The sequence below is a fragment of the Mycteria americana genome, chromosome 13, assembly GCF_035582795.1.
Source record: "Mycteria americana isolate JAX WOST 10 ecotype Jacksonville Zoo and Gardens chromosome 13, USCA_MyAme_1.0, whole genome shotgun sequence".
In the NCBI taxonomy this organism is placed as follows: Eukaryota; Metazoa; Chordata; class Aves; order Ciconiiformes; family Ciconiidae; genus Mycteria; species Mycteria americana.
In genome coordinates, this window is record NC_134377.1 from 9,623,743 (window position 1) to 9,650,185 (window position 26,443).

Below are 26,443 nucleotides of genomic sequence, written 5' to 3' on the forward strand. Positions count from 1 at the left end.
CAATTTCACAGTAAAATCAGCTCACTCTAGCTTGACGGTGTAATCTTTCTTAAAGGGCTCAGAATGGGTACGCCCGCCTTTCTTCAGCAGGTGCATCTCCTGAATCGATTTCTATTGCTCCACAGAATGCCCTTAATTTGGAAGAAAAAGTGAGATGTTGCTATCGCTTAAATCTGAAGACTGTCACCACTAGAATAATCAGACGTTTATCTTACACTGCCATTTGAAGAGAATTTGAAATACAAAGAAACTCAGCAGGCAGTCGATGAATTCCCCCTGGCCCCATCTTAAAAAAAAGAACCTTATGGAAAGAAGATAAAGAGACATGTAATTCATCTTGAAGATACCGGTGATTTTCTTTTTTCCTGTTGAGTGGTTCTAGTTTTGAACAGGCTGTACTGGAGCGCATCGTAGCACTGGGGCACTTGCCATCATTCAGTTGGTCACCTATGTACTGTAGCAGAAACTGCCAAACAAGTGGTTTATTCTCTTGTGATAGTAACCCAGGAAACAAATCTATGATGACACTGTTACATGCATTCGTGAACTTAGTGGCCTTGTAGGTCACTGGACAAATCTCTCTAAACTGAACTGTTGACAGTTCTTTGCAGGGTTCCCCACAGGAAACTGAAGGTTAATTGACCATTCTTTCAAACCATGAAATGCTTTTGAAAATGTTAGTTTTAAGTCTCGTAGCCTAAAATCTGATGAAACAGCGTGTCTGTACTGTGGTGTCTTCTCATTACTGAAATTAAGAATTTTGGTCAGGGAAGGTGCAGAAATGGTTTAATTAGATTTCTGTGTCACGTAAACATGAAACAACACTCATCTAAATTGTGATATTGTTTAGAAGAGAGATGCTGAGGTAGCAAGATACCTGCTAGAGAAGCTGTTCATAACAGAACTGACTACTTCTTGATTATGTTAGTTTGGTGATGGCCTTATTAAGAGAAGGGATGTTAAATTTTCAGTCTTAGATCCTTAGAAAAATATGTACATGCTCACATGAATAGCCTCACTGACTTCAAAGGAATTATCACAACGTTGGTTTCTGCAGGATGCTTCCACCTGTAAAGTTATAGTTCTGCAAATACTCGCATTCTCAGAACCAGGAGTCCCAGAAAACACCCAATGTTCTTCAATGACTGGCAGGAAAGTAGATTTGCTTTTATGAGGTATGATATCACATGTGTGAAACTAGTTACATATTCACCTAAGATTTACAGAAGCTAGGAAGAAAATGGAAATCAATCGTTCTGTCACAGACTATGAAAGTCCTTTACCATACTGTATTTGGGCTTTACACATTTAGAGTATTACCCTGACATCCTATGGGTGTTATTTTTTATTTAAGATAAAATGTGTCAGTGCATATGCTGAAAATATTGCAGAAATAGAAACCAAGAAAAAATTGTGTATTTGTTATTAACATTTTCCTGCAGAAACTTTAAAGAATACTTTACTTGAGTATTTCTAGTCATAGTTAATAAACTTCATGCAATCAAGAAGATCTGAGTTCTGCAAAATTTTAAATTCCTAACTACACTTTGGCCTTTCTCTAGCTTTTTTCTTGTCACTGCATTTCTGTGTAAGAAATATCAGTTTAAAAGTGGCCAGATTGTGATCTTCGGATGATGCCTGCCTCTCTGTGCGGCTCAGCGAGTAATGCACGGGGCAAACTTAATTCCACTCTGTCAAGGTTAGACATTACAGCAGCATTGCTGGGAAGCAAGGTGGACCAGATTGGGCTCTCTCTGACGCTAATTAGTTATGCTCCAGGTGTCGATCACTGTGTGAAGCAACTGATTTAGTCTTTCAAGGGCTGAAGATTCAGCTGTGCCTCCAACTGAGGCAACAACTAGCCCCTCAGAGACGAATTTCCCAAAGTATTTATGTAGTCAATGTTCATTGCTTCTACGACAAAAAGTTGCATATTTACCCAAAGCTGAAAGCAGGTAGCTGCAAAATTTTCCTTTTTTCTTCTTTCCTGACTTTTCACCTACAAAGAGGAAAAACTTTATGTGAGCATAGGTATAGATAAAAGCATTCATTGTCATTATCTGCACAACACAATCCATGGAGATTTGCTGAAAACAATCAGGAATATTATTTTAGGAAAAGCTCATTACTATGGTGAAGAAATAGGTGAGACCTACACATGAACCTCTGCAGTGTGCTTCAGCTGTAAATAAACCACAGTCTGCAAAAGAGCAGATCAATAGAGATCAAAACTGACAATTTTGTCTGCAGTGCACTCTGTTGCTGAAGTAGTCTCTTTCAATGACAAACTAGATGATTGTAAATTATATCCATCAGCCAGCAGCATATTTATTTCCTTCTATATTTGAAAAAAGATAATTTAAAAAGTATTCATTTTATCCCCAAAATGCAAAATAAAAGCATTAATACTATGCTTACCTTGTACAAGGATTTGTTCTAACTTCACTGTCTAAATTTAGGACATTAAAAATTCAGGTTGACAATAAGTTTTTTTTCCAACCTTTTATACTTATGTGTTTTAAGAAGGCGATGTTACCTTCTGTACACACTGATACTAATTGTCATACATGGCACAGTATCTACAGACAACAGAATGCTTCAAGGAAGCAATTTTAGTTTCAGTCCCATTTTTTCTCATTTCTACAATCTTTTATTAGGCACTGTACATCTGAAAGTAACTATTTTGCTGGAGGCTAAGTAAAAATACACTCAAACTACATTTCTCAGAGATCACTTTCTTGTTAATGAAATTTTGAGGGTTAAAATCTGCTAACAGCCTGTGATAAGAGCAATTATGTTGGACATTTGAAGTGGTGGAAAACATGCCAGCCAACCAGAATTCTCTTGTCACAACACTTGCTTCATAATATTGTATATAATAACCGTTGCACTGCACAATTACACTATCTATAAACTATGTTTTGCCCCAAAATAGACACGTATCAAGGCAAAATATTCTTGTAGTCCACTCACAAAGATAAAATTGTGCTATGCTTAGGTTTAAGTGGCTAGATTATAAACAGATTGGCAGGCTTTGTGTGTCCTAGTGGGTCTGCTTTTGTGGTTCTGCCAGCTCTTAAAGCACATATAATAACGGCTCTGTATTATTTACAGGGGCATTTAGAAGCCCCAAGCCCATTTTTCCAGGCACTCCGCAAATGTACGGTAGTGAGACAGTTCCAGCCTCAGAGGAAATTATCCATCAAATGCATGGGTTTGTTGAGTATTTCAGAGAAATTCTAAGACACATGTAAGTATGAGAACAGTCGAGATAAAGAGAGCAGCTATCCCCAACTAATTTTTTTTCTAAACTTCAGAATTATTCAGTAACACTGCATCCTAAAAACTACATCTTAACCCAAAGAAAAATTAAGTTGGGATACCAGCAAAGAAGCTTCTCCTTCTGATGACACACCTTACCCTAATGAACCCGGACACACTATGATGGATTACACCGTATGATGGATTTTGTTCCTAAGTATTAACAATTTTACATTAAAATCAGTGAGTAGGTCAGATGGCAGTTTTAACTTCATGGCTATACAGGGCAGCAGTATCATCTTCATGAGGATGAAGATTAATTTCTTACAGGCCAAACTACCAGCACCTCACACAGCACAAGACAACTTTCTCCGTGCTGAACAGAGAACAACAGGCATTAGCTTCAGTAACAAGGACAGCGATAGTTAGAAGCTGCCAAACTCCTTCTAAAGGAATCACCATTTGTTGCCTGAAGATGCAATAAAACAAAACAACAACAACAAAAAGAGTAAGAAAAGTAGTAATTGCCTTAGAAAGTAAAAATAGGATCCTAAAGGGAGTAAAACGCAGGATTCCCTTTGTTTGTGATACATATTATGAAGCTTTTCAACAGTAAAGGCATTTTAAAATGTAGCTTTTTCTGAACAAGCCAGGCACTAGGACCTCCAGTGTATTTTCCTTACCTTAGCCGTGAGGAAGGCCTTTTTGTCCGTTACATCCATGCATGTAATCAGTGATTGTGCCTTTTGTAAAACTCAGATTCACCATCTGTAGGCTCCCAAGTGGCTAGACGAGTGCTAAAACCCCATCCCTATGGGATTAATCTGCAATTTCACACTAAATGATTTTTAAGTATAATTTGTTACGATACAGTACTCTAAAATAAAAAAACGGTCAGTGGTTTTGCATTGTAATAAAAGGAGAAAGCTTGTAAAGTTTCCTGTATTTAAAATGGGTTGTACAGAACCCACTTGCACATTAGTTTCATTCAGATATGAATGCATGTGTCTCAGGAAAAGAACCTTTGGGTTATTGAAATAGCTGCTTTTTATTCCTGAGGGAAAGAATACAAACACAAACTTAGAATCTGTGCACTGGTAAGGGGATGAAGTGTAACATACTTCCCATCTTGTTCAGGGACTGAGAATTTGCATGATGAAGTTGCAGTTTAAAATGTAAATAGAATATTTCACTTCTGTACTGAGGGGAACAGAGGGACGAATTGTAAAGGCACTGGGTAAATAAAGGAGGAGCTAAAGAATCCACTCTTTCACATAAAACAAAGCTGGCTTGAAGTGTGCAAGGAAATTATTCCTTTTTAAGAAGCACTAACCACTTTTAGAAGCACCCCATTTCACTAAATAGAGGGCACTGATCTTAATTCACACCATTACTTTCTCCACACATTTTAGATACTCAGTTTAAGAAGGATGAAAACTAAAATCAGAAAATGTGCCAAGCGAGGAGCAGGAAGATCGAGGGTCAGGACATGTTAATGTCCTTTTACAAAAAAGATGATGAGTAAACATGAAGCTGCTTTTCAGCCATGCTGGGTTCAATACAGAAACCTTGAGTCCCAGTCCAAATTGGTCTGAGGTGGGGGAAATATTTGGATTTTACAGCCTGACTAGAATAGAACACAGAGGTCATCAAAGTCTTCACAGAGTTCTCATAAATCTCTGGGTTTGAGGCTTCCTCAACTCTCCCTTACTTTTTTTTTCCTTATCTCCTAAAGCACACTTGAGAGCGGGGAAAATCAAAGTTGTTTTATGATGACCTCAGCTGGTAGCAAAATGAGTTCAGTTCAACATCCAAAGGAAGCCACTACAGTTTAAATTACAGTCTATAGAAATCTGAGCTAATTTTCGGAGAAAATCACACACAAGGAAGCCAATGCCTTTAGAAAGCACATCCCTCTTTTGCCTCTGTTGTTTTATTGCATTATTTATTTGCTACAAACTAGTCACTCCAAAGAAAGGAAGAATTTAATTGCTGAACGTTACGTTATTTTAAAGGCTACCTATGATTTTACATGCTGCCAAAATAAATTAGATAGAAACTGGATTAATAGAAATACCTAATACACATTTCTTTGCTAATATTCACTGTAAAAATAACTTCAGTTGTGTCAGGTGAACTTGCCTTATTCCTTAACTTAGACAAGACTACAAATTAATTGCCCGTATTTTGTATTCTCTCATTTTAAATCACATAAAGGAACCCAGCTAATGTATGTAAGAAAACAATACGCACCGATATTCCTTTTCATGCTGTTTTCATGCCGTTCTCTTGGACAGCATAATGTCTCCAGTCTAACATTAACTGGGTGAGAAAACACCTAAAACAACGAAAAATTGGCTACAGTCAATCTCTCTGAATCCAGTCATCAACTTGCAGTTTACATGCATTCAAACTTCATGCTGACATGACATAACACAGAACAGTCAAAGAATTTCTGAAAATATATATGGAAGTAACAGCAAAAACATTCACAGCAACTTCTAAGGCCAGTTGCTTACTGAGGAAACCCTGCCTTTAAATCTTTTTGAGAATTTGAACAGTGTTTTAGCTGGTAACTGGCACACTCCACCACCTGCTCTGATTAACAGTCACGAAAACCCCAGCCTGCAAATATTCATGTGCGTGCTTCCCAAGGAGCACTACATGCCACTGTTACGGAGTCACAGAGTAATTTAGGTTGGAAGGGATCTACAGAAGTCTCTGCTCCAAACCTCTGCTCAAAGCAGGGCCAAAGCAGATCGATTTGCTCAGAGCTCTGTCCAGTCAAATTCTGAGTATCTCCAAGAGCAGAGACTCACCATCCCTGAGTATCTCCAAGAGCAGAGACTCACCATCCCTCTGTGCCCGGCTGCAATGTTGGACTACCCTCATTGTGAAAACTTTCTTCGTAATATTTAACTAGAAGTTTCCTTGTTGCAACTTGCTATGTACTCTTCTAAGTGTTTGGAGAACTAAACTCTTTATCCCTTCATATTTCAGTTTAAGCTCCCCTAGAGAGCAAGATGGGTATAAACCACCCTTGTGCTCCTTACCTGTTATAATCTGGCCCTTCCAAGCAGGAGGTATGCAAATCACCTGAATGAGAGAAACGAATCTGTGCACTGAATGTATTGCTACAAGGAAACCAGTCAAGCGAAAAGTTCAACACAATGGCTCGAGCAGATTCCAAGAAAGTCTAAAAGAAATGGCGTGTTTTATCTTTACCCCTCCTGCAAATATTAAGCTACAGGAATGCATTTAAAAAAAAAAGTGGTTTTTAAGTTACAGGGTGAGTATATAACGACTATAAGTTGACCTTCTAATAAGTTACAAAACGGCACAACATATTACTGTAATTAAGGGAATACTTGCAACTGTGCAAACTCTATGCCTTAGGCTCTAGCAGTACTATGACTTTTTCTTTTATTCTGCTTTTCAGTTCTCCAGATGTGCCTGGTATAGGCCTTGATGCTGAGAAGTATTGATTACTCTCCATTTCTATTGACAGTAATTAACAGAGAGAGATTTGAGGCTCATCAAAGTGAACAGATTCTCATTAAGAGCAGAAAAAAAGATCTCCCATCTTCACATTTCATTCCCTCTATACCATGCAGTAAACTGTCAAGCACAAGGAAATAAATTTCTCGAGATCTTCTGGGTTTTCATTCTGCAAGTATATTTAAAGTATTTCCACATTTATGCTTTATGCAGAGTCCAAATGACCTGGTTTCATCACTGATTTCAAACTGCTTCTACATAAAGGCCACCTTTCATGACAAGTAAGGTTGGCACCTGTTTTGGTGATGGGCTTACAGGAAGAAAATTCTGGTCTCAAGACAAGACACAGCGAGTCCAGGCCAATAGTTTCTGGGGCTGTCCCTCCGCTGACATGGGGTTTGACCTTGGTTCAGCCGTTTCACTCCATCTCTCTGGTATGTGGAAGTAACGCTGTCCTAACCTCACGCCTTTACTGTCAGACTTCACTATCTGATGGGTGCGCTGCACTTAACAAGCCTCTGGTGAAAGAGGAAGTAAAAGTTTATCTGTCAGAATTAATTCTTCTATTTCCTATTTACTTTTTATGTATTAACTTAGCTAAATAAAGGTGCCTACGCCTACCAGGCACCCTGCGGCCTGGTCTCCAGCCTCCCCAGAGCCCTCCTGGCACCCCCAGCCCCACCACCCTCAGTCCCCCTCGACAGCAGGGAGCTCCAAGGGCGCCTTCCCGCCCTGCCAGGGAGAGGAGCGCTTCCCCTCAGCCCCTGCCCACCCCGCAACGGGGAAGGCCCCTCTCGCCTCCCCGGCTGCAGGCCCCTGGGGCGAGCCGTCCCCTCTCCATGGGGGCAGGTCCCCGCTCCCCGCCCGGGAAGCCATCTTCTCCCCCCCGGCAACCAGCGCTGGGCCGCTTTCCTCCCGCCCCAGCGCGGCGGCCGCTCACCGCTGCGGAGGCGGCGGGACGGGGGACACGGCGCCTCCCCGCGTCCGCCGGGGGCTGCCCCGGCTCCCTTCCCGGGCGCGGGGCGCTGCCCGCCGCCAGGCCCGCCTCCGGGCCCGCCTGAGGGAGGGCTGCCGGCCGCTCCCGGGCACCTTCCCGCGGAGGGGCAGGGGGTGGAGGCCGGTCCCAGGCACGGCGGGCCCAGCGGCGGGGAAGGCGAGCGCCGGCGGCGGGCGGTGAGAGGCGGACCCAGGCGCTGCCTCCCCACCCCTTCCCGCCGAGGCCGAGCGGGGCAGCGGGGTCTGCGGGCACCGGCCTTCGAGCGGGGACCGGCGCAAAGCTCCCGCCGCGGCGCTGCCCCAGCTCCGGCGGGCGGGCGGCTCTCGACCGGGACCGCGGCGGTCCCCAGGGCGGCCCCCGCCTCACTCCCCTTCACACAGTTATTCCCCCCCGCTCAAACCGCCGGTGCCCGTTTGAACGCGCTGGGTGGGTCCCCCTCCCCCTTCCTCTCGGCGCCTCTGGAAAGTTGCAAGAAGTTGGGTTGGTTTTTTTTTTCCCCCGGTTTTTTTTTGTTCTTTTTTTTTTTTTTTTTTTTAATTCCCCTGCCCAGCCCGTCCGCCCTCCCCATGGCCAGGTCCCCCGGGCGCGGGCGCTGGCGGGGCGGGCCTGGGGGGACGCGGGGGGCGCGCAGCGCTGCGGCGGCTGCCGGGAAACGCCGCGCTCCCCCGGCCCTGCCCCGGCCCTGACCCTGCGGGCGGCCCCCGGCCGCGCATGCTCCAGGCTGGACAGCTCCTGAGAGGGAAATTTAAAAACGGGCTGGAGCCCGGCCCCGCCGCCGACTCGCCGCGGTCCGAGCCGCCGCCGCCGGCTCCAACCCCCTCGGGGCCAGCTCCAGCCCCCTCTCCTCAGAGGGAGACCCCGCCGCGCCGGGCCGCAGCCGCGGAGCTCCGGCCGGGCCTCCGGGCCCCGGCCCGCCAGGTTTGTGGAAGGAGCAAGCAGCGCTCGGCCGGGAGGTGCGGGCAGGCCGGGGTGCGGGGTGTCGGGGCGGCGGGCCGCGGGGATCCTCCTTCGCTGCCGGCCGGCTGCCGGGCCGCCGCCGCGGAGGGCTCGGGAGCGCCCTCGGGCAGCTCCGCGGGCAGCGGGGCTGGGCTCCCCCGGGCTCCCCTCTTCCTGGGGGCAGCCCGAGCGCACTGAGACCACTGCACGCTGCCGCAGCTTGCTTTTCCTAAATGCTACGCGGGTGCTTTCATGGCAATTGAAGAGCAGCCCCGAGACGGGAGTGTTCCCGGGCTGACTCCGGTGCTCCCGGTACTGAGAGTCTCCTGACATCCCAACTGCCCTGCCGTGCCCGCCGTTGATAGATGCTCCCTCCATCAGGGGCAAGGTTCCCATTCTGAGCTTTTTTTTTGGTGCCCCCGTAAAACATTTTACCCCATTGCCTGGCCCAAATAAAACCAGTGCACCTGGAGGTAAAGGTAATATAAGTTGGGCGTTACTTTCCTATAGTTCTGGGTTTCAGTTGGGTTTTTGTTGTCTCCTGCCCGCTGCTGAAGTGCTGGATAGCTACTCCTGCCTGAACGGCTTCTTTCTGTTTTCTTGTCTTTTGCCAAGGAGATGATAGAAAGTGATATCCCGTCCATAATGTCAGGAATCATTAGGAATTCAGGGCAAAATCTCCACCCTTCACAGGAGTACAGGTGAGGCGTTTATCGATTTCGAAAGTATGCACTGTGCTGTCACAGCCTGCTGGCTGAAGTTGTTTGCTCATTATTTCCTAAAAAAAAAAAAAAATCCCTTAGCATATAGAAATCCTTCTTTTTTTTTTTTTTTTTTAAAGTTAACTGCATTATTTCTCCGCTTTAAATAAGATTTCTAAGCTGGTGACTGGTTACAATGCATTACTTATTTAGAAGCATTCCTGTTTAAAGTATTTTGATACGAAGCTTTGTTTGATAAACACACTTTCAAAGCCTTGGGTTGACCTAGTAAACTCTCTCTACTGTATGAGTGCTGCCAGAGAAGGACATTCTTGTTAAATAATAATTATTTAAAAGTTCCCTTTCAGATCACATTTTGCATTGTTAAGAAGCAGTCATGGAGAGACTAAATCAAGTGCAATAGACACTAGAAGAGCTTTTCGTTAAAACAAGCACTTATGTTGTACTCCAAAGCACTGACTTCTGTCAAAGATCTTCTAATATCAGTAGGAACAAACCTGGATTTGTCAACAGCCTTCAATAATTTACGTATACCACTATGCGTCGATTTATCATTTAAAAGTATTGTTAGAAGTCACGGGATAGTTCTGCATGAATTACAGTGCACTGGGTTAAGTTAGGTTACATCTTGTCACATGATGAAAAGTTCCAAGAAATACAGAATAACAGAACACGATCCAGTTCTCACAGTAAAAAAAAAAAAATTTCTTGTTCTAAAATGAGGAGCGAGAGACTATCGCCTTCCTCCCAGCCTGAGGGTGTTTTCACCCATTTCTATGGGTAAAAGTGGTCAGCCGCAGGTATTCTTCTATCGGCCTCTCTCTATTCGAAATGCAAACACTGCACTGCAGCCTCTTGCAGCTCAACAAGTGATTTGTTATACGCTCTGAAGCCACTGTGGAAAAAGGTTTGTGGAACTCTGTTTTGCTGTTTATTAAAGCACTGTTTGCTCTAGGCATTTTTGTTGGCTATGTAAATATTTGTAAAGGAATTATTCAGTATTTAATGAAGGGTGTGTATGAGAGAGACTTCTGGGTACTTGTATTTAAGTCTGTATCTTCTGTGCCCTGAAGAACACACCACCTTAACAAAGACCCTTTTTATGGAGAGAACTATTCTTTAACTCATAGCTGCAGAAAAACACTCTTTTTTGAGAAAGATAGGATTTATCTTGCTGCCAGTAAAGGAATTGTAAGACTTTCTTCTTTTATTCAGAAGTCAGCTGCTTTTTAAAACTACTTTCAATTCTCTGTTAAACATTTTGAACTCAAAGATCCCAGTTCTCTAAAGTTTTTAACCCACTTGTGATTTCTTTTAATGCAGCTTTAAAATGAATTATATGACCTCATTTAATAGTGTCAAATTCTGATAAAAATGCATAAAATCTGAACTGCACCAAAAACTGCAGAGCAGTATTTGTCCTACTTCATGAGAAAACACTTTGGATTATGTAAAAGAAAATCTTTTAGACTGAATGATTTTAAGAAAAGAATAGACCTGTCAAATTCTATCAGCTCTGTTTACTCTCCTGCTGTCACCACAGTCCAAGACTGGAACCCACAGTCCCGAGTTCTCCATGGGGGAGCATCAAGGCTCCACAAAATGGGGAATGGCCTCCAATTAGTGAGTGGGAGGCTGGGGCTGTGCTGAGAATACTCTTCTGTCTCACTTGGAATCTTTCAATGGGACAGTTGGACTTGGAGGAGACCAGGCTTTCCTGCGAGTGTGCAGGAGGAAACACTGAAAAGGGAGGGAGTGCGTGGACGTGTAAGCAGGGGAGCAAATCAGCAAATACCGATGAGTTTTCATGCAGCTTATACTTACAGTTTGAAACTACGGGATTTTTTCTTTTATTTTTTTTAAATGGACGAGGAAAAAAAATCCCTGATTTTAGCAGATCTTTGAATTCTGTGGATTCAAAGCATCTATAGTAAATTTGATGTAGCACATAGAGTAGTGATGAATGCAAATTCCAGGGACTACTTGCACCATAGTAAAATGATTTTAGACAAATATCTCTTCCACCAATGCAGCTGTGGGATGTAAAACATCCTACTGTCCAGGAATGATTAAAGGTCATCATATCTTCTCCGATGCCTGTGTTTTTATGGTGCTGTCACTGCCTGGCTACCAGTGCAAAGTAATACTTCATATTAGTAGATGCCTCTCTTAGTGTCCCAGAGAAAATACCGCTACCTTCAGTATTTTCATAATTGTAGCAGTGACAAAAATTTCTAATGATTTCATTTTACATTGCAGGGAATAAAAGTAGAGAATTGTAACACACTGGGATTTTTTAACCCTTAACACTTTATTCTTGTTAATTATATTTAATAATCTAACATGTTTTAGTGTAAATATTTTGATGTTTAAATCAAAGCAATAGGCAGACTACAAATTTAGTATGCAGTGGCGCGCTTCTGGTTATTTCAACACAGAGCTATGTAAATTATAGGAGCCAACTCAAAGGCTGCTAAATTAGTGGAGAGCTCCCACGGTCTTCAGTGGGCTTGGAGCTGGTCTCTGAGAAACAAGGTTCTTCAGCTCATGAACGCTGTGGTCTTCAAGCAATATTTTAAATTGAAATCTGCAACCTATCTTTTTGCAGTCCAATTTGATTTAACATACCTAATCAGTGCAAGAGAGGTAAAAGACCTACTGTGATGTACACAAGTGCAGAATGAGATTTCATATGCAGAGCTTGAGCAACAGAAGCCCCAGGGAGGCAGATGTGAGGCCAAGGTGGGCCTGGACTAAGACTGCAAAAACCCTTACAGACCTGTAAGTTCTCTCCCAAAGAAGGCTCAATATTATCCTAATTCAACATTTGGTTTTTAAATGCAGCAGCATGCCTATTTTTATCAGGGACTATACCATTCCCAAACTAGGTACACTTATGTGTGCTTTATTACATATCATATAACAAATCATTACATGAAAAACAGGCCATTAGAAGGGAGACAAAGAGTAACTTGCTATGGATTATTTGGAATATGTGAAAATCCAAATTTAAGGAATCAAATCATCTAGGTAACAATGTGGCATCTACATTTTGAAAGAAATAATTAAAATGTATAATTCTATTTGAAGAAATAACATTACTTAAGAGGTAAAGCTAACCCTAGATCAACAACATAAATTAACTTCATGTTTTGCAGCTCAATATTTTGTGTAAGGACCATGTTCCTATTTTTTTATATTGCTATATATTTCCAGTTGATAGAAGCCTTATGTGGTATTTTGAAGGCCTTGCAATGTGTTTTCTATACATGTTAAACAGGAATGCAGTTTTAAATAGATATCTTTTTGATCAAAAGTTGTTACTCAATCATTAATCATTCAACATATTGGTAGACTATATCCTCCTTCACCCCATTTTAATTGTCCCTTTGGTTCTTTAAAAATTGATCTATATTCATTAGCTCATTAGCTAGTCTGATTAAACTTTTGTTGTAATAATTACTTTATGCTAGCATAGTTTAGCGTAAAATCATATTAAGAAGCATAGACACATAAACGCGCAACCACTGTATTCCATACATTCTGGACATGACTGCATTACAGCGGTGAAAAAGGTGAAAAGTCTTTATCTTTATGACACACAGTACATTTTAGCTCTCCTAAGTGGTAGTCTCATATCTGGTTTTGCACTTTGGTTTCTGGAGAGCAAGCTACAGCTCCGGACTCCTGACTGTCACCACTGAGGATGGATGGAGTCTGGGAGTTTGCATGAAGGAAATTTCTGCAGACAAAAGGTTACAAATGCATAACTAACGAAACCGTAATTGTTCCTGAAGAAAATGTCAGTGTCCATTCCCTCGACACCATGTGTGTCTGACAGGGAGTGAGATAATGACTTGATGTGTCGGAGGAATTTAATCACAGTAGTTGCTTCATTCTTTCAAAAAAAATGTGAGAAACCTCCTAGGAATCAGTCAAACTCAGGCCACTGTGGATTGATTTAAGTGGATTAGCTCAACTGTTTCCTATGCAATTCCTGAAATGTGCGAATTGGTATTAATAAAAAATTGTGGCCCTTGCTCCTCAAATTGTCTTGCAGTTACAGGCAAAGATGGGAAGGACTGGTTTGTACCCAGGCAATATCTTGCAGGCTTCTCAGGCTCATCTGCCTCCAGTGAAACCAGAACGGAGTTCATATCTTACCTCATAAACAGTGCTTGACCTCCTGTTCAAACCAAGGAAACAGAAAAGGAATTTGGACTTTTTCGGCATTCCTGTGAGATCTCAGATGCTCATGGCACATATTTTACCCATTTTAAAAATCTCATACATGCAGAAAGCACAATTGCTGCATGACTGCAGCAGCAAGTAATGCAACTGAGACGGGTTCTTACAACAGTGCAAACCAAAGGGTAGTATATTTTATATTCCCTTTACACTGGAGTAAATAACTACACAAGATCCCAGGCAGGTAGATCAGTTCAGTGCTAATAGACAGCAGCTGAAGCAATATTAAAGGAAAAAATAGCTTCCCAGACAGACAATGCTCCTTGTTTTAATAGAAAACATTCCTGTAGTGCCTGGTACTTCAACACATTTTTGCATCGAGGAGAAGCTTATTTTGACATTAGTCACAGGTTTGGTTGTTTGGTTGTTTTTTTTTTTGGTTGGTTGGTTGGGTTTTTTTGGTTGTTGTTGTTGTTGTTGTTTTTTTAACAAAACAGATTGCAGAGTCAGATACTGGCTGCATTTGGCAAATCCGAATCTGGGGATGGTTATGGGGGTAAAGCACAGCAGGGAGCGGGTGGCTGGGAGGTCAGTGCTGACATTGCTGCTAACTTTAACTTCCTCTTAGGCTTAAGCAAATCACGTAGGTCACTTGTAATTCAGTCTCCCTTCATCCCGTACCAAAATGGTGTAATGAGGCATTGTGAAACTGGGAGCTGAAATGTATAAAAGTCTCCAGGAGCACATCTATAGCCTGTTCTGTTAGTGCTAAGTACCTTTGCAGAAGGTTTTTGGAGAATCATCTTCTCTTCTGAACCATGGTGTAAGAAAAGGAGAACCGCAACACCTGACAGGGTAATCATGTTATTTGCTTTTTCCTCACCAGTTTTGGTTCCTATAAGCTAAAGTTTCTTGAGCTGTAGCTGAGGAGGGACTTTCTGGTTGTCCCTGGAAAGCTGCTTAAGTTCTGTTCTTATTTCCAGCAAGGCCAGAAATTACTCAAAAGAACTTGAAGACAGGGAGAAGAAAGGTGGGCTGGTGGTTTGGGACTGGATGGGTGGTGTGCCTTCAAGAGGCAAAGAGGAATCGCAGACCGAAAGCAGCAGTGAGAGCTGCTGGCTGAAGCAGGAGAGGAGCTGCTGCAGAAACAGGGAGGAGAGAGGCAGGTGGTTGTGAATGTGGAAAACAGAACCTAGTGCGGGAAAAAGCACCTGCAAGGGAGCAAGATGGGAAGAGAAGTGCATAGAGGGATGGAGCAGAGAAGGAGTGAGGAGAAAAAGGAGACAGTGAGGTTGACCCCTTCAATGAAACGGTGAATACTTCTCACCATGGAGACAGCCGAAGAGTCACAAAACATAAATATTTTCCTTGTGTTGTTTTACATATGAGAAGTCGCCGCGCTTGTTCTGAGGATATTACGTAATCCAGACAAAAGAAAACAGTTTCTCATCACCACTTCAAGAAGAGGTTTTCTTAGGACTCTTCCTGTTCAGTTGTCACTCACACTGGATAAACCATTGCAAACAGCTAATTAAGAATCTGTCATCATCCCTGATTGCTCCTGCTTGTTGAACAGTTGTATTACTTAAGCATAGGCAAAAAGCTCAGATGTTAGTGCTGGCAATGGTAATAAAAATTGTCCACTGAGTGAGAGACATCTTAAAACTATGGCTGAAGTTGAATATGCCAAATGCAACCGCAACGTTTTGGTCTTTGTTTAGAACGGAGGTGATGATGAGTTGCCACCACGCACTAATCCCTTTGAGAGAACCTGTAGCATTAGATTTGCCCTACAACGTCAACCAGTTTGAGTGCTTTGTACCTTTTAGGGACAGACTCCAGAGCAAACTAGCAAGCAGAGTCCTCTGAAGTGTGAACGGTGCAATATGCACAGAAATATGTAACTCTGCGCACCGTATCATAAACTGAAACACCCAGTTATTGGCTAAACTATCTGGAGAGAAAATATCTTAAGGTATGCTTGTCGTTGCTGAGCTTTTCTTTAGTCTTAACAAACTTGTTTGGCAGACTATTCTATGATGCTGTTGCAGAGACTGTCCCTATAGTCTCCAGTGACAAGTTGATCATATTATGGCGTTTGCAAATGTAGAAGTGGATAGTTCACCTTGACAGCGGTTTCTGTGGTGATGAACTACCTTAGACCCAGCTCATTAGAACAGCTCAATGTGAGGAAAGATGGTGAAGTTAGATCTATGAATATAGATTCAAATTAAACTCTGATGTTAGTTGCAGATTCCCGCAAGGTTATGCCAGGAATGAATTTAATTCCATCTAGCTAGCTGTTGTGCCAGCAGGAGGGGAAAAAAAGTAGAGGTATCTTTAGATACCTCTAAGCAATGATTTCGCCCTAGTGAGCTTTGTCAGATGTGCAACCGATGCAGGAGTCCAATTTCTCTGTGACTGCAGGCAGGAAGGTCTGGAGCTCAGTATCGGGAGATCTGGAAAGGGGTTTCATTGCAAGGGGTATTTTTCCTGATTCCGGAAAAGTAAACTTTGTGTGGGCTGGCTGGTGGCCAAGACCTATTGCCCCGATTAGATAAATATTTTGGGCAGTGCATGATAGAGCAGATAGCAAAGACTAACGCTACCACCGAGAATTTCTCTGTCATACCTATCATAGCTCTCAGGGCACTTTTCACAGGAAGGCGGCATCCTCTGACACATAGAGGAGAACTGGGGCTTAAATCCTCAGCATCATGTGGATTCTTACTAATGCAGGTGCCTTTCTAGGACAGAAACGCATCGAAACAGAAGGGTGTTTTCCTGCAGAGATTTGAAAGGAGAGGGGTAAAAATGCAGTTGCATAATTTCACCACACCTTTAAAAATAATATCATGTTTGCAACACATTTGGTGTGACTGTAACCTTTTCTTCATAGGGGTCTAGTAGTTCAGCATATATACCAGACAGCCCTGGGTAATGTGCAGCTGGGGACATTTTCAGTAGCGTGCATTAATTATAGCGTATCACTATTTATCTCATTTACATGCATTGAAAGGAAATGGCTGCTTTTACTACAGTGCCCCATTGTGCCAGGGGCTGTGAACACCCATCTAAAGACAGGGTCTCTGACTCTGAAGTTTACCCTCAAACGTGAGATGAAAAGGGTGGTGGAGAGGAACAGAATCAAAGTACACACGGTACTACAGTACGTACTTACATATTTCTAGTTGCCTTGGCACAGGCAATTTTTCAGGTCAGAAAGACTGAACCCTGTGAGATTAAAATGTTAGGTATTACTGTGCATAGCTCTCTTTCCAGAGGCAGTTAGATTAGCATTTTTTCGCTAAAAGCAGGACACACATTGAGCCTGTGTACTAGGAGATAAGCTGGTTTTATGCTGCAGAATATATCTGGGCATTTCAAACACCTTAGTCAGACAGCGATGGGCATGCTTTAAGCAGTTTCACCTTCTTTAAGACATATGAAATTTCAACATTGCTTTTGAAGACAACCTGAAGAATAATCCTTAGATGTGAAATATTTCATTCTGATTAAATATACTTTTTTCCCCGTTATTAATGAAAACAGTTATTCTGACAACTAACAAATCCATTAAAAAAAAAAAAGTATAAGTGAACAACCAGAGGAGATTTTAAAAGAACTGTAAACTCAAATTCAAACAGCCATGCTGTGCTAGAATGGGGAGGGGAGGGAAACATCTTTGTCTTGGAAAAAGAGCTGGCTCGCACGCTTGTCTGGTTATTATATATTATTGCATCTTCATATCTGTTTAAAATAGAGCCTAATGACTGTTCTATCAACTTAAAAGTTCAGTCACCTTCCTTGCCCCCATTTGGATCCACAGTGTTAGTGCGAGAGGAGAGAGCCGCGTGGGTCTGCATCACGAGGGTGCTGAGAGGGGGACGCTGCGCGATGCTAAGTGGCAAGTAAGAGAGTTGTAGTTCAAGCCTCTGATGGCATCCAACTGTGCCCAGGGTATCGCCAGTCATTCCCACGTCTAGAAAGAGCACCAGGATGAGTGCACCTAGGGTGAGTGTGAAGCAGAGGCCTTTGTTTCCTGAAAAGCTAAAGCCGGGAAGGCTGCTGAGCACCACCGTGACTCCCGCGGTCCTCCGGTGCGGAGATGCTCGTCCCATGCGGAGGAGCGGCGAGGGCATGTGGCGGATTCATTGCCTGACAGGAGGCGTGTGCAGTGGGTGCTGACCCTCGCCGCCCATCTGACCCCGTTATTTGTTGAAGGAGCTGACTTGTCTGGGAGGACTGGCAGGGACCGGGGTGCCAGATGGCATGTGGATGTGTGTTGTGTGTCGGCTGTCATTCAGCCAGATTAATGTGAAGTTTGTAAAAAGGAGGAGGGGGGGAAAAAACAATTAAGCAAGAATCTCAAAAACAATCGAGGCCACGTGCCACCGGGCAGCAGTTGTTGGCGGCACAATGGGTTATCGGCTTCCCATGAATGGGCCCAACTGTTGCAAACGACATGAGCCTGCCCAGTTTTCAAATCATTTAATGCTCTTGTTTACTTCCAATCCAGCCAATCTCCGGGCCGGGAGAGCCGTCACCTGATAGTCTTTTTATGTACTTAAGTCCCAGGCCTCACAAAATAACTGAACAGCGGTAACCATGGCAATGCTAATTATTGCACTATAACTACAGTAGGAGAAAGAAAACAGGGTAGGCTGGGAGAGAGACTTGAGGATGTTTTTTGGCCAGGACTTGAGCTTTTGGCTCCTGGTCAGGTGTTGGGTTTTTTTTTCCTTTTCTTCTTTTCAAAATCTTTTTACAAACAAATAAATTACATTCTGCTTTAAAGATCTCCCAGATAATAGTTCAGAGAACTTTGATATGTGTTTCTGGAAATCATGAATAGAGGAGCTGAAAGCTCCTGGGCAGCCAGGCACTAGAGTTCTGCCTTGTTCTTTTAAGCTGATTTAGAATCATGTAAAACATAAAAGATGCTTCAGCAAGAGACCAGATTTATTTAAGGCTTCTGCGTCGTCATTTGGCAATGAACACACATTAGTACCACGCAGCTGGCTTTAACATATCTATGAGAGAGCTCTTTAAAGACTTGGTTTTGAAAGCAAAAACAACTACATCCAACTAAACTATGTTCTTCTGAAAGAGAAAGATGTTTTCCTGGACCTGAATCCCTTTGGATTTACCCTGGGTATCTAATGATAACTTCCTGACATGTTCTAATTACTACTTTATTCCCCAAGACATCCATGACTTCTGTAATACTGTTTAACATAAGTAAAAGTAGTTTAGCCCTTCATTTGCAATAGTTCTTTTATTGACTTTAATTGGAGTTTTGACCACACAGGACTTTTTGAGTACTGTAAATATCTTTCAATATTTCAGTTTTGTACCACACACTCTATCAGAAGCAAAATAAAACAGGTGGGATGGAGCATGCAGAATGTATCAGAAAGGGAGCTTTAAACCCAAAGCAGCCTGTCATCGTTACGCCTCGGTTTTGTCAGCTAAAGGCAGGCTGGGTGTTATTGTGCATTCGGTCACTAGCTTTTCATTCTGATCGTTTAGTATGTCAAAAACTGCCTAAAACATTGTTTCATATGCTTCATGGTTCCTTGTTAAGTACCAATAACTTCACGTATCTGAATGGAAGAGATCACCCCTTCATTCTGTAAAGTTTTGTTTATGCAGCAACTCTCTGCTGATCTGTCCCCACCGATGGGATGCAGTGGCTGGGAAAAGCCCTCTCCAGGTGTTCAAGCCAGCAGAATACACAGGTCCTTGAGGAGCTAGGCACAGAAACTTCTTCCAAGGCTGCCTGGTCGCTGGATTTCAAGGTTAATGCGAAATTGCCAGGTTAAAAGTCCTGACAGGTTTCTTCTACATCAAGGCCAAACGAGTGCGGATTTCTGACAAATGTGAAAATCATGACTCAGCTCTGGTTTTGTTTCTAGGCAGTTTCTCTTCCAGGTTCTTATGCCTTCTTCCCCTACAAATACTGTACAAGAAGTTTTCCTCACTAAAATGTTTCAAATTGTACGAAGGAACACATGATTTAAGTAAAGGGCAGCAGTAACCAGCCAGCTGTGAAACCAAAGGTCGCATCTGAATTCTGCAAACGGAATTCCAGCCTGATGTGTTTTCCCTGCTGACCTACGTGAGCTTTGGCATCCCAGTCATCTCCCCTCTAATCAGGGACAGTGTAGCAGCATCTCCGCTCTCTGCTAACCTTTCATGCTATTTTGCAGACTCTTAGCTTCTGACCCCTCCCAGCTGAGTGAAGATGACCTTCCTGGTGACTTACAGTCCTTGTCGTGGCTGACATCTGTTGATGTTCCTCGGTTACAACAGATGGCCAGTGGAAGAATGGATTTTAGCCTTGGTGCCCAGAATGCAGTGCTACAACAGACAGGTAAACTGTTAGCATGTTAAATAACTGCTCTTTAAACACCACGGCCTACTGCCTCCTTTCTTTTCCCTCACACAGGCTAGCTTTCCTATCAGTAGATTCCTTTTAAGTGCATTACATTTTGCTTCCTGTCAGAAGACCTGGAGCCTGTTGTCTTCTGATAAGACTCTTGCTGATACATTTCCTTCATTTCAAGAGGCAGAGAGCCCTAGCAGTCATGACAGAAATGGTAGGATCTGGTTGGCTTTTCTGCTCAGTGTAGTTGCTGGTGCCTTGTTGGGTGAACTTGGGCCAAGTTATTAAAGATTTGCATTTCAGAGGTTTTCAACAGCTTTGAAGTTAGGTAATTAGTCTTTCTTGTTTGTTTCAACATTGATAAAATCCAGAGTATTTTATTTACCCCATACCTGTTTGCTTCATACAGACTTACAGCATATGTTCACTGAACGCCTTTCTTTCCTTTGTGAACATCCTGTAGGTAAACACACTCGTTCCCTAAGGCATTCTGCTGAGAGAGCTCAGCATATCATCTTGCTTGCTTTAGAGCAGAAATCCTTCTGGAGTACAGATAGTGCTGAATATGTTTTTTTTTTCTTTTGTAAGATACTGTGTCGGTAACACCACTGTGGACTGTTAAACAGCTGTCATCTTTCATTCCCTGCATAACAAGTTTTAGAAGCAGCTGATGTCATCTTTGCAATTTGTGAAATGCTCTGGGTTCTTTTGGGATGGAAAGCCAGAGAGAGGTGTGATTATCCACTCCAGAGCTTAGCTGTGCTCAACTGCGTCTATTAAAAATAAATGCCAGCTCTCTTTTCTGAAATGTACTTTTGTGCGAACATTCACTGCCTTTGCTTTCTCCAAAATAGGACCTGTAGCAAGCCATATGCACTCGACGGGAGCACCTGGAGCAATGATTCATGTCCAGGCCAGCTTGCCACAGGGAATCCTGGGACTGAATTCTATTTCAACACACGGAGCAAACGTAAGAGCAGGCCTTGATGGCTTACTATTGCAACACTTCTTAGGAAAAGATGTTGGTAATCTCAAGACTGACATGTCTGCCGTCTTTATCTCAGCAGATGAGCCAGTACGCTGTAGGTGGGCAGCCATCACCTAGTTTACAAACACAGCAACAACTCTTTCCTCCTCCTCATTCACAGCAAGTGTTTGCCCTAGCACAGAACACACAACAGGTACTGTTATTTGCTTGCTGTCTGTGTCTCGAGGTAGCTGCCAAGATCATATCTAGAACTCTTTTAAAAGAAAAACAATAAAATATCCCTAAACTTACATACCTGTGGACACTTTGCACCCGACATTTTCCTTCTTTTCCTTCTGCGTACAGTGTAACCCAGCAGCAATCTACAACACGTCCTATGGGACTCAGCCACACTATTCTCAGCCACGCCTAGCTCCTCACTCTGCCCAAGAACTGCATCCAAAGCATTACCCCAAGCCGATCTATTCATATAGGTGAGTAGAGAGCAGAATAGCGTATTGCCTACAGCCTGCATTGGGATGCAGGTGTGGTAGCACAAGAGTGTTTGATTCCTTTCAAAGGGAACAAAAATCCCATCATCTTCCCAGGAGTTCGGTGGAAACTGCCTCTGAGGGGTAGCAGGAATGAACGAGCAAACTAGTTCCTAGACATCAGCACAAGGGTTGGTTCTCAGGATCTCAGGGTGACTTCTGAGCACTTGAGAATGGTAATCCCATGATCAACCAGCTGTTTGTGTCTTAAGAGATGGGTCCGAGGTTGCTAGACCAGAAGAAGGCATGATGGCTAAGTATACGTAATCTGTTATTTCCTGTATTCCTCTGTCCTCTAGTTGCTTGATTGCAATGGCGCTGAAGAACAGCAAAACAGGCAGTCTCCCAGTGAGCGAGATCTACAGCTTCATGAAGGAACACTTTCCCTACTTCAGGGTATGTGTGCACCTGAAGGGTGGAAGTAGAACATCACAAATACTTTGTTCAGGGCTTATTTCACTAACATCCTCCTGCATCTTTCAGACAGCCCCCGATGGCTGGAAGAACTCTGTGCGCCACAACCTGTCTCTGAATAAATGTTTTGAGAAGGTGGAGAACAAGATGAGTGGCACCTCTCGCAAAGGGTGCCTGTGGGCTCTCAATCCTGCCAAGATCGACAAGATGGAAGAGGAGATGCAGAAGTGGAAGCGGAAGGACTTAGCTGCTATTCACAGGAGCATGGCTAACCCAGGTAGGGCTTATATTACACTTCTGCTATGTGTATGAGGGGCAAAGGGGAAAAACGGCTATTTGCCCAGGAATGCATGAATCTTAAGAAATAAGTCATATGGAACAGAGCTGGCTAGTGCAGAATCTCACGCCTTACAACGGCCTCCTCCTCTGAGCTGCTCGACTGAAATACCCCGTGCTCTGCACTGAATGAAGTCATTGCTGCTGCCCTGAGGTTGTATGACAGGGCGATACACTACAGCAGGAGGAGGTAACTGAACTGAAGGCTATTTTTGGAGGCCCTCAGTGCAAATCGGTCCCTAGCTTCAAAACGGATCATCTTTTCCCCCCACGCTAACCTATCTAGCATATCCAAGGCCTTCTGAGGAGTTATGCTGCCTCCAGTGTTAGTATTTATAGTGTTGCATTTTAATGCATTTTTTTGCCTGCTCCTCTGCAAAACTCTCCCTTTACTAAGACTTTCTCATTCTTATTTATAAAGACACATGTTTTTGAAGCTTTCAGGAGCTCAATATTGGCAAAATCCACTGGAGTTTTTTTGCTGCAAAATCTGTAACATACAATCAATGATAAATTACATTCTCCTTTGCTTAAAAACAAAAGTGCCATTGAAACTGTCAGGAGTCTCTTATATGAACCTTATTTGAGATACAAGCAGAACTCAGGGTTTCCCTATGAGCAGGAGACCTACTAAGTATGCTTAGTTCTGCGACTGTGGGCCAGCTGCCATCGGTGGTGGCTTGGTTGCTCTGTGTAAGTCTCGTGTGATCATTTCTTTAGCTCAGTTAGGGGTAACCATGGAAGTCAACTAGGGTAAGGGCTAAGGGTAGGGAAGTAGGTGGCATTTCTTTGCTCTCTGCACAGTCAAAGCCCGCCTTCTGTGCCGCATCTCATACAGTGACAGACACTGCCTGCTCAGTTTCCCGGCAAAAGCGTGTGGCTGTGCTCACTCGTGAAATGCTTTGGCCAGGCCCTGCTTGAACAAATGGGTTAAACTGTCGCTTTCCTTCCTTGGGAATGGGTATCGCTTGTGCAGAGGAGCTAGACAAGCTGATCACTGACAGACCTGAGAACTGCAGGCGGCCCAGCAAACAGGCAGAGCCTGAGGTCTCCACCCTCAACCACATGGCAGCAGCCCAAGGCCGAATCTCCATCTCCCAGCTGCAGCCTCAGCCGATCATGACGCTCTCGCTGCAGTCCATCCCCCTGCATCACCAGATCCAGACCCAGGCTCGCATCGCCCCAGACTCACCAGCACCTGCACAAACACCTCCTCTCCATACTCTGCCTGACATGAGCCGCAGCCCTCTTCCCCACCATCCCATGGGACGCGCGCCTCCGGACTTCCTGAACATGACAGCAGACATGAACACCGAGGTGGATGCTCTTGACCCAAGCATTATGGATTTTGCATTGCAAGGTATGGGAGAAGGAAGCTGGGGTAGGGGAGGGCATGGTTTATGTGGTTACATAGTCACTGAATATATAACCAGGGTCCTCAGCAGGATGCTCTGGGGTGGGATGTAACTGAGATAAAAACTTGTGCAGGGTGCTGGCCTCTGCAGCGTGACTTCCCTGGCCTTCCTCAGTGCGTTTCTGCCCTGTGCTAGATGGGACAGCAAACTGCCTTCATGGTTCAAGAGCAGGCACTGCAGTAGATGTAGGCAGGGATGTCCAGCTAGCTGGACCTGGGACATCGCATCTCTCTGCCCATGGGAAACCATAGCTCTACTTGTGCCTTGGTTTTCCCTTTCTGTAAAAGAACTTCCCTGGCTCATGGCGATGCCTAGTGTGGCCCCTGGGTTTCTGGTTAGCGCATGGTAGATAGATGCTGCCCGGAAAGGTCTGCGCTCCTGCTGGAACCAGGGGAATTTGGGGGGAACAGGCACTCTTACTGCCTTTGCACGGTACCATCTGCAAGCAGCACTGGTCCTAAGCAGCGGGTAAAGCCCTTTAGGCATGGACTGACCCCTAGACACAGTGCCCGGGCAGGTTGGATGTGTTGATGTGACCAGAATTTAATCTTTTAAAGGTAACATATGGGAGGAAATGAAAGATGACAGCTTCAGCCTTGATACCCTGGGTGCCTTCAGCAACTCCCCGCTCCACCTCTCAGACTGTGACCTGGGCACCCCTGGCCTCACCCCTGTCTCCGGTGGCAGCGATCACTCCTTCTCAGACTTGCAGGTCACCGGCCTTTATACCACCTACACGACACTGGACAACGTAGCGGCAGCTCAGTACATGAACCCCCAAGGCAACAAACCCATCGCTCTGCTCTGAGTTTTGCACCGTTCCATGGACCTCTGGCGCAGGGGCCGGTTTCTCCCAACCATTAAAATGCGACCTGAAAGCAATAAAAGAGCTCCTCCTGCAGACACTTGGAACGTGTTGGCTGTTTACTGGGACACAGCATGTGATGCCAAAATAAAGCGAACTGTTACTAGTAGAACCACTTTCACCCGTGGGAAGACTGAGGAAGGGGCACGGACACTTGTGTTGCAGGACTGGTGAGCTCTCAAGAAGGACCTGGAAGGCAGCAGTCAGCAGGACCTTTCACTAGAATGTAACTGAGCTAAAAAATAGCCCAGTTAAGGTAAATACATTTAATCGACACTGTGAACTGGACTTATATGTGGACGCTGTTTGGTCACCACCTACACAGAAGCCAACACAAGTCAACGGGCCGGTCAGCACCAAGTTGGAGTCCAAAATGGTTGATCATGTACCATGTATATCTGTTTTCTTAAATTGCCAAATAACTGTTGAACAAAGACCCCACACAGTTTCTGGAGACACTTGCACCACTAACACCTTTCTGACGTAACTATTGTTAATTTATTCTTGAGAGGTAGGAAAAAAGGAGCAAAAATACTAAAAATGAAAAATCAAACCCGTAGCAGACAACTGTTATATCTAGGTTTAAAAACAAAGTTCTTACCCCATGAAGGAAGTGGTACTACTGAATAATTAAACTGATCACTGGCTAGATTATTTTAGGAATTATGCCTATTTTTAGGAATTTTTAAAAAAAGATTAGTTTTTTTATAGTCTTGTGTATTGTGCTTCTGTCTATTCTTGTGCTAGGCAGTATTACTATTTGTAAATTTATTTATATTTATTGTTATGAAGAGAAAAGAAATTATGTAAACTGAGCACTGTTCAATTTTTTAAAATGCTGCAGTAACCTGTTTTACATCCACTAAATTATTCATAATCAAAAACGCAACAATTTTAATCACTGTTGTTACACTACATTTCTTTTAAATAAGCACTTTTGATACTGTGAAACTCATGTTTTTTAAAAAAAAATTCAGAGACCAAATATTGTATCTGTACCATACCAATTCATAATAGTCTTTCTTTCCTAATTAACCAAGTAAAATTGATTCTAATGTAGTTTTTTAAATTTTCAAACCTTGCTTTATACTTGGTAACATACGTCGCAAAAAATGTGCTGAAACATCTGAAAATATAAAAAGCAAACTGTATGTTGGAATTTAGCATTTAGTTTACTTATACCTCTGTGACCATGAAGTAATATTTATATCTTGTGTTTTGTCTGTTCCTGTGCATTGATAGAATTTCCCAGTCTGTCGGTTCCTGGTATTGCATCCACGTGCTCACAGGCTCCTCTCTCCCACTCTGAGTATGGCTGGGCTGGCTGGAGGCAGAAAGCCTCTCCAGCTTAAGTCCACGTACTAAAAACCCAGAGGGTGCAGGACGCTGGAGCCACCCAGCTGAAAATCACTGCTGTGAAGATCAGGGGCTAGAAAATGTCTGTGCCTGTATCTTCCCCAGTGCGTATGTCCACGGCAACCTCTTCCAAAAGGGCACGATGCTCCACGTCATAATTTATTGTTCAAGAACAAATGTGATTAATGATCATTTGCTGTGACTGGCGTCATCTACGATGTCTTCATTTTTTTAAAATAAATATTTCTTAGTACTAAGCCTGGGTCATTCTAGATGTGCTGCATTACAACTGCTCCGGTGTCAGGCGCGCCCCTGCGACGTGGCACGCTGCAGCTCGGCATTAAACAGTAATTCCGAGGCATCTGCTACTGGAAATCCAACCCAGTGAGGAAATAGTTTCATACAACTTACAGACGTTGACAAAAGGACGAAGCTCAGACGTTTGACTCCAGCCGCAGTGCGTGAGCGTGCTGAGGAGCAGGCCCTTCTCTGGAATCTAAGACTTGTGTGCTTACATGCCACCACTAACAGAAAAGCAGCTCATCCATG

At 43.6% G+C, this 26,443-nt stretch overlaps 2 protein-coding genes across 2 annotated transcripts in view; both read left to right on the forward strand.

The window, feature by feature from the left end:
• Positions 1–26,443, forward strand: part of SVOP (SV2 related protein) — a 243,850-nt gene that overhangs the window by 137,786 nt on the left and 79,621 nt on the right. The window lies entirely within an intron of this gene.
• FOXN4 (forkhead box N4) lies at positions 8,132–24,671 on the forward strand. The gene is made up of 10 exons (XM_075516295.1): positions 8,132–8,182; positions 9,308–9,393; positions 19,815–19,978; positions 20,845–20,960; positions 21,058–21,171; positions 21,324–21,451; positions 21,808–21,904; positions 21,992–22,199; positions 23,235–23,618; positions 24,231–24,671. Exons 2-10 carry the CDS (start codon positions 9,311–9,313, stop codon positions 24,479–24,481), a joined length of 1,545 nt encoding a protein of 514 aa, XP_075372410.1. The 5' UTR covers positions 8,132–8,182; positions 9,308–9,310; the 3' UTR covers positions 24,482–24,671.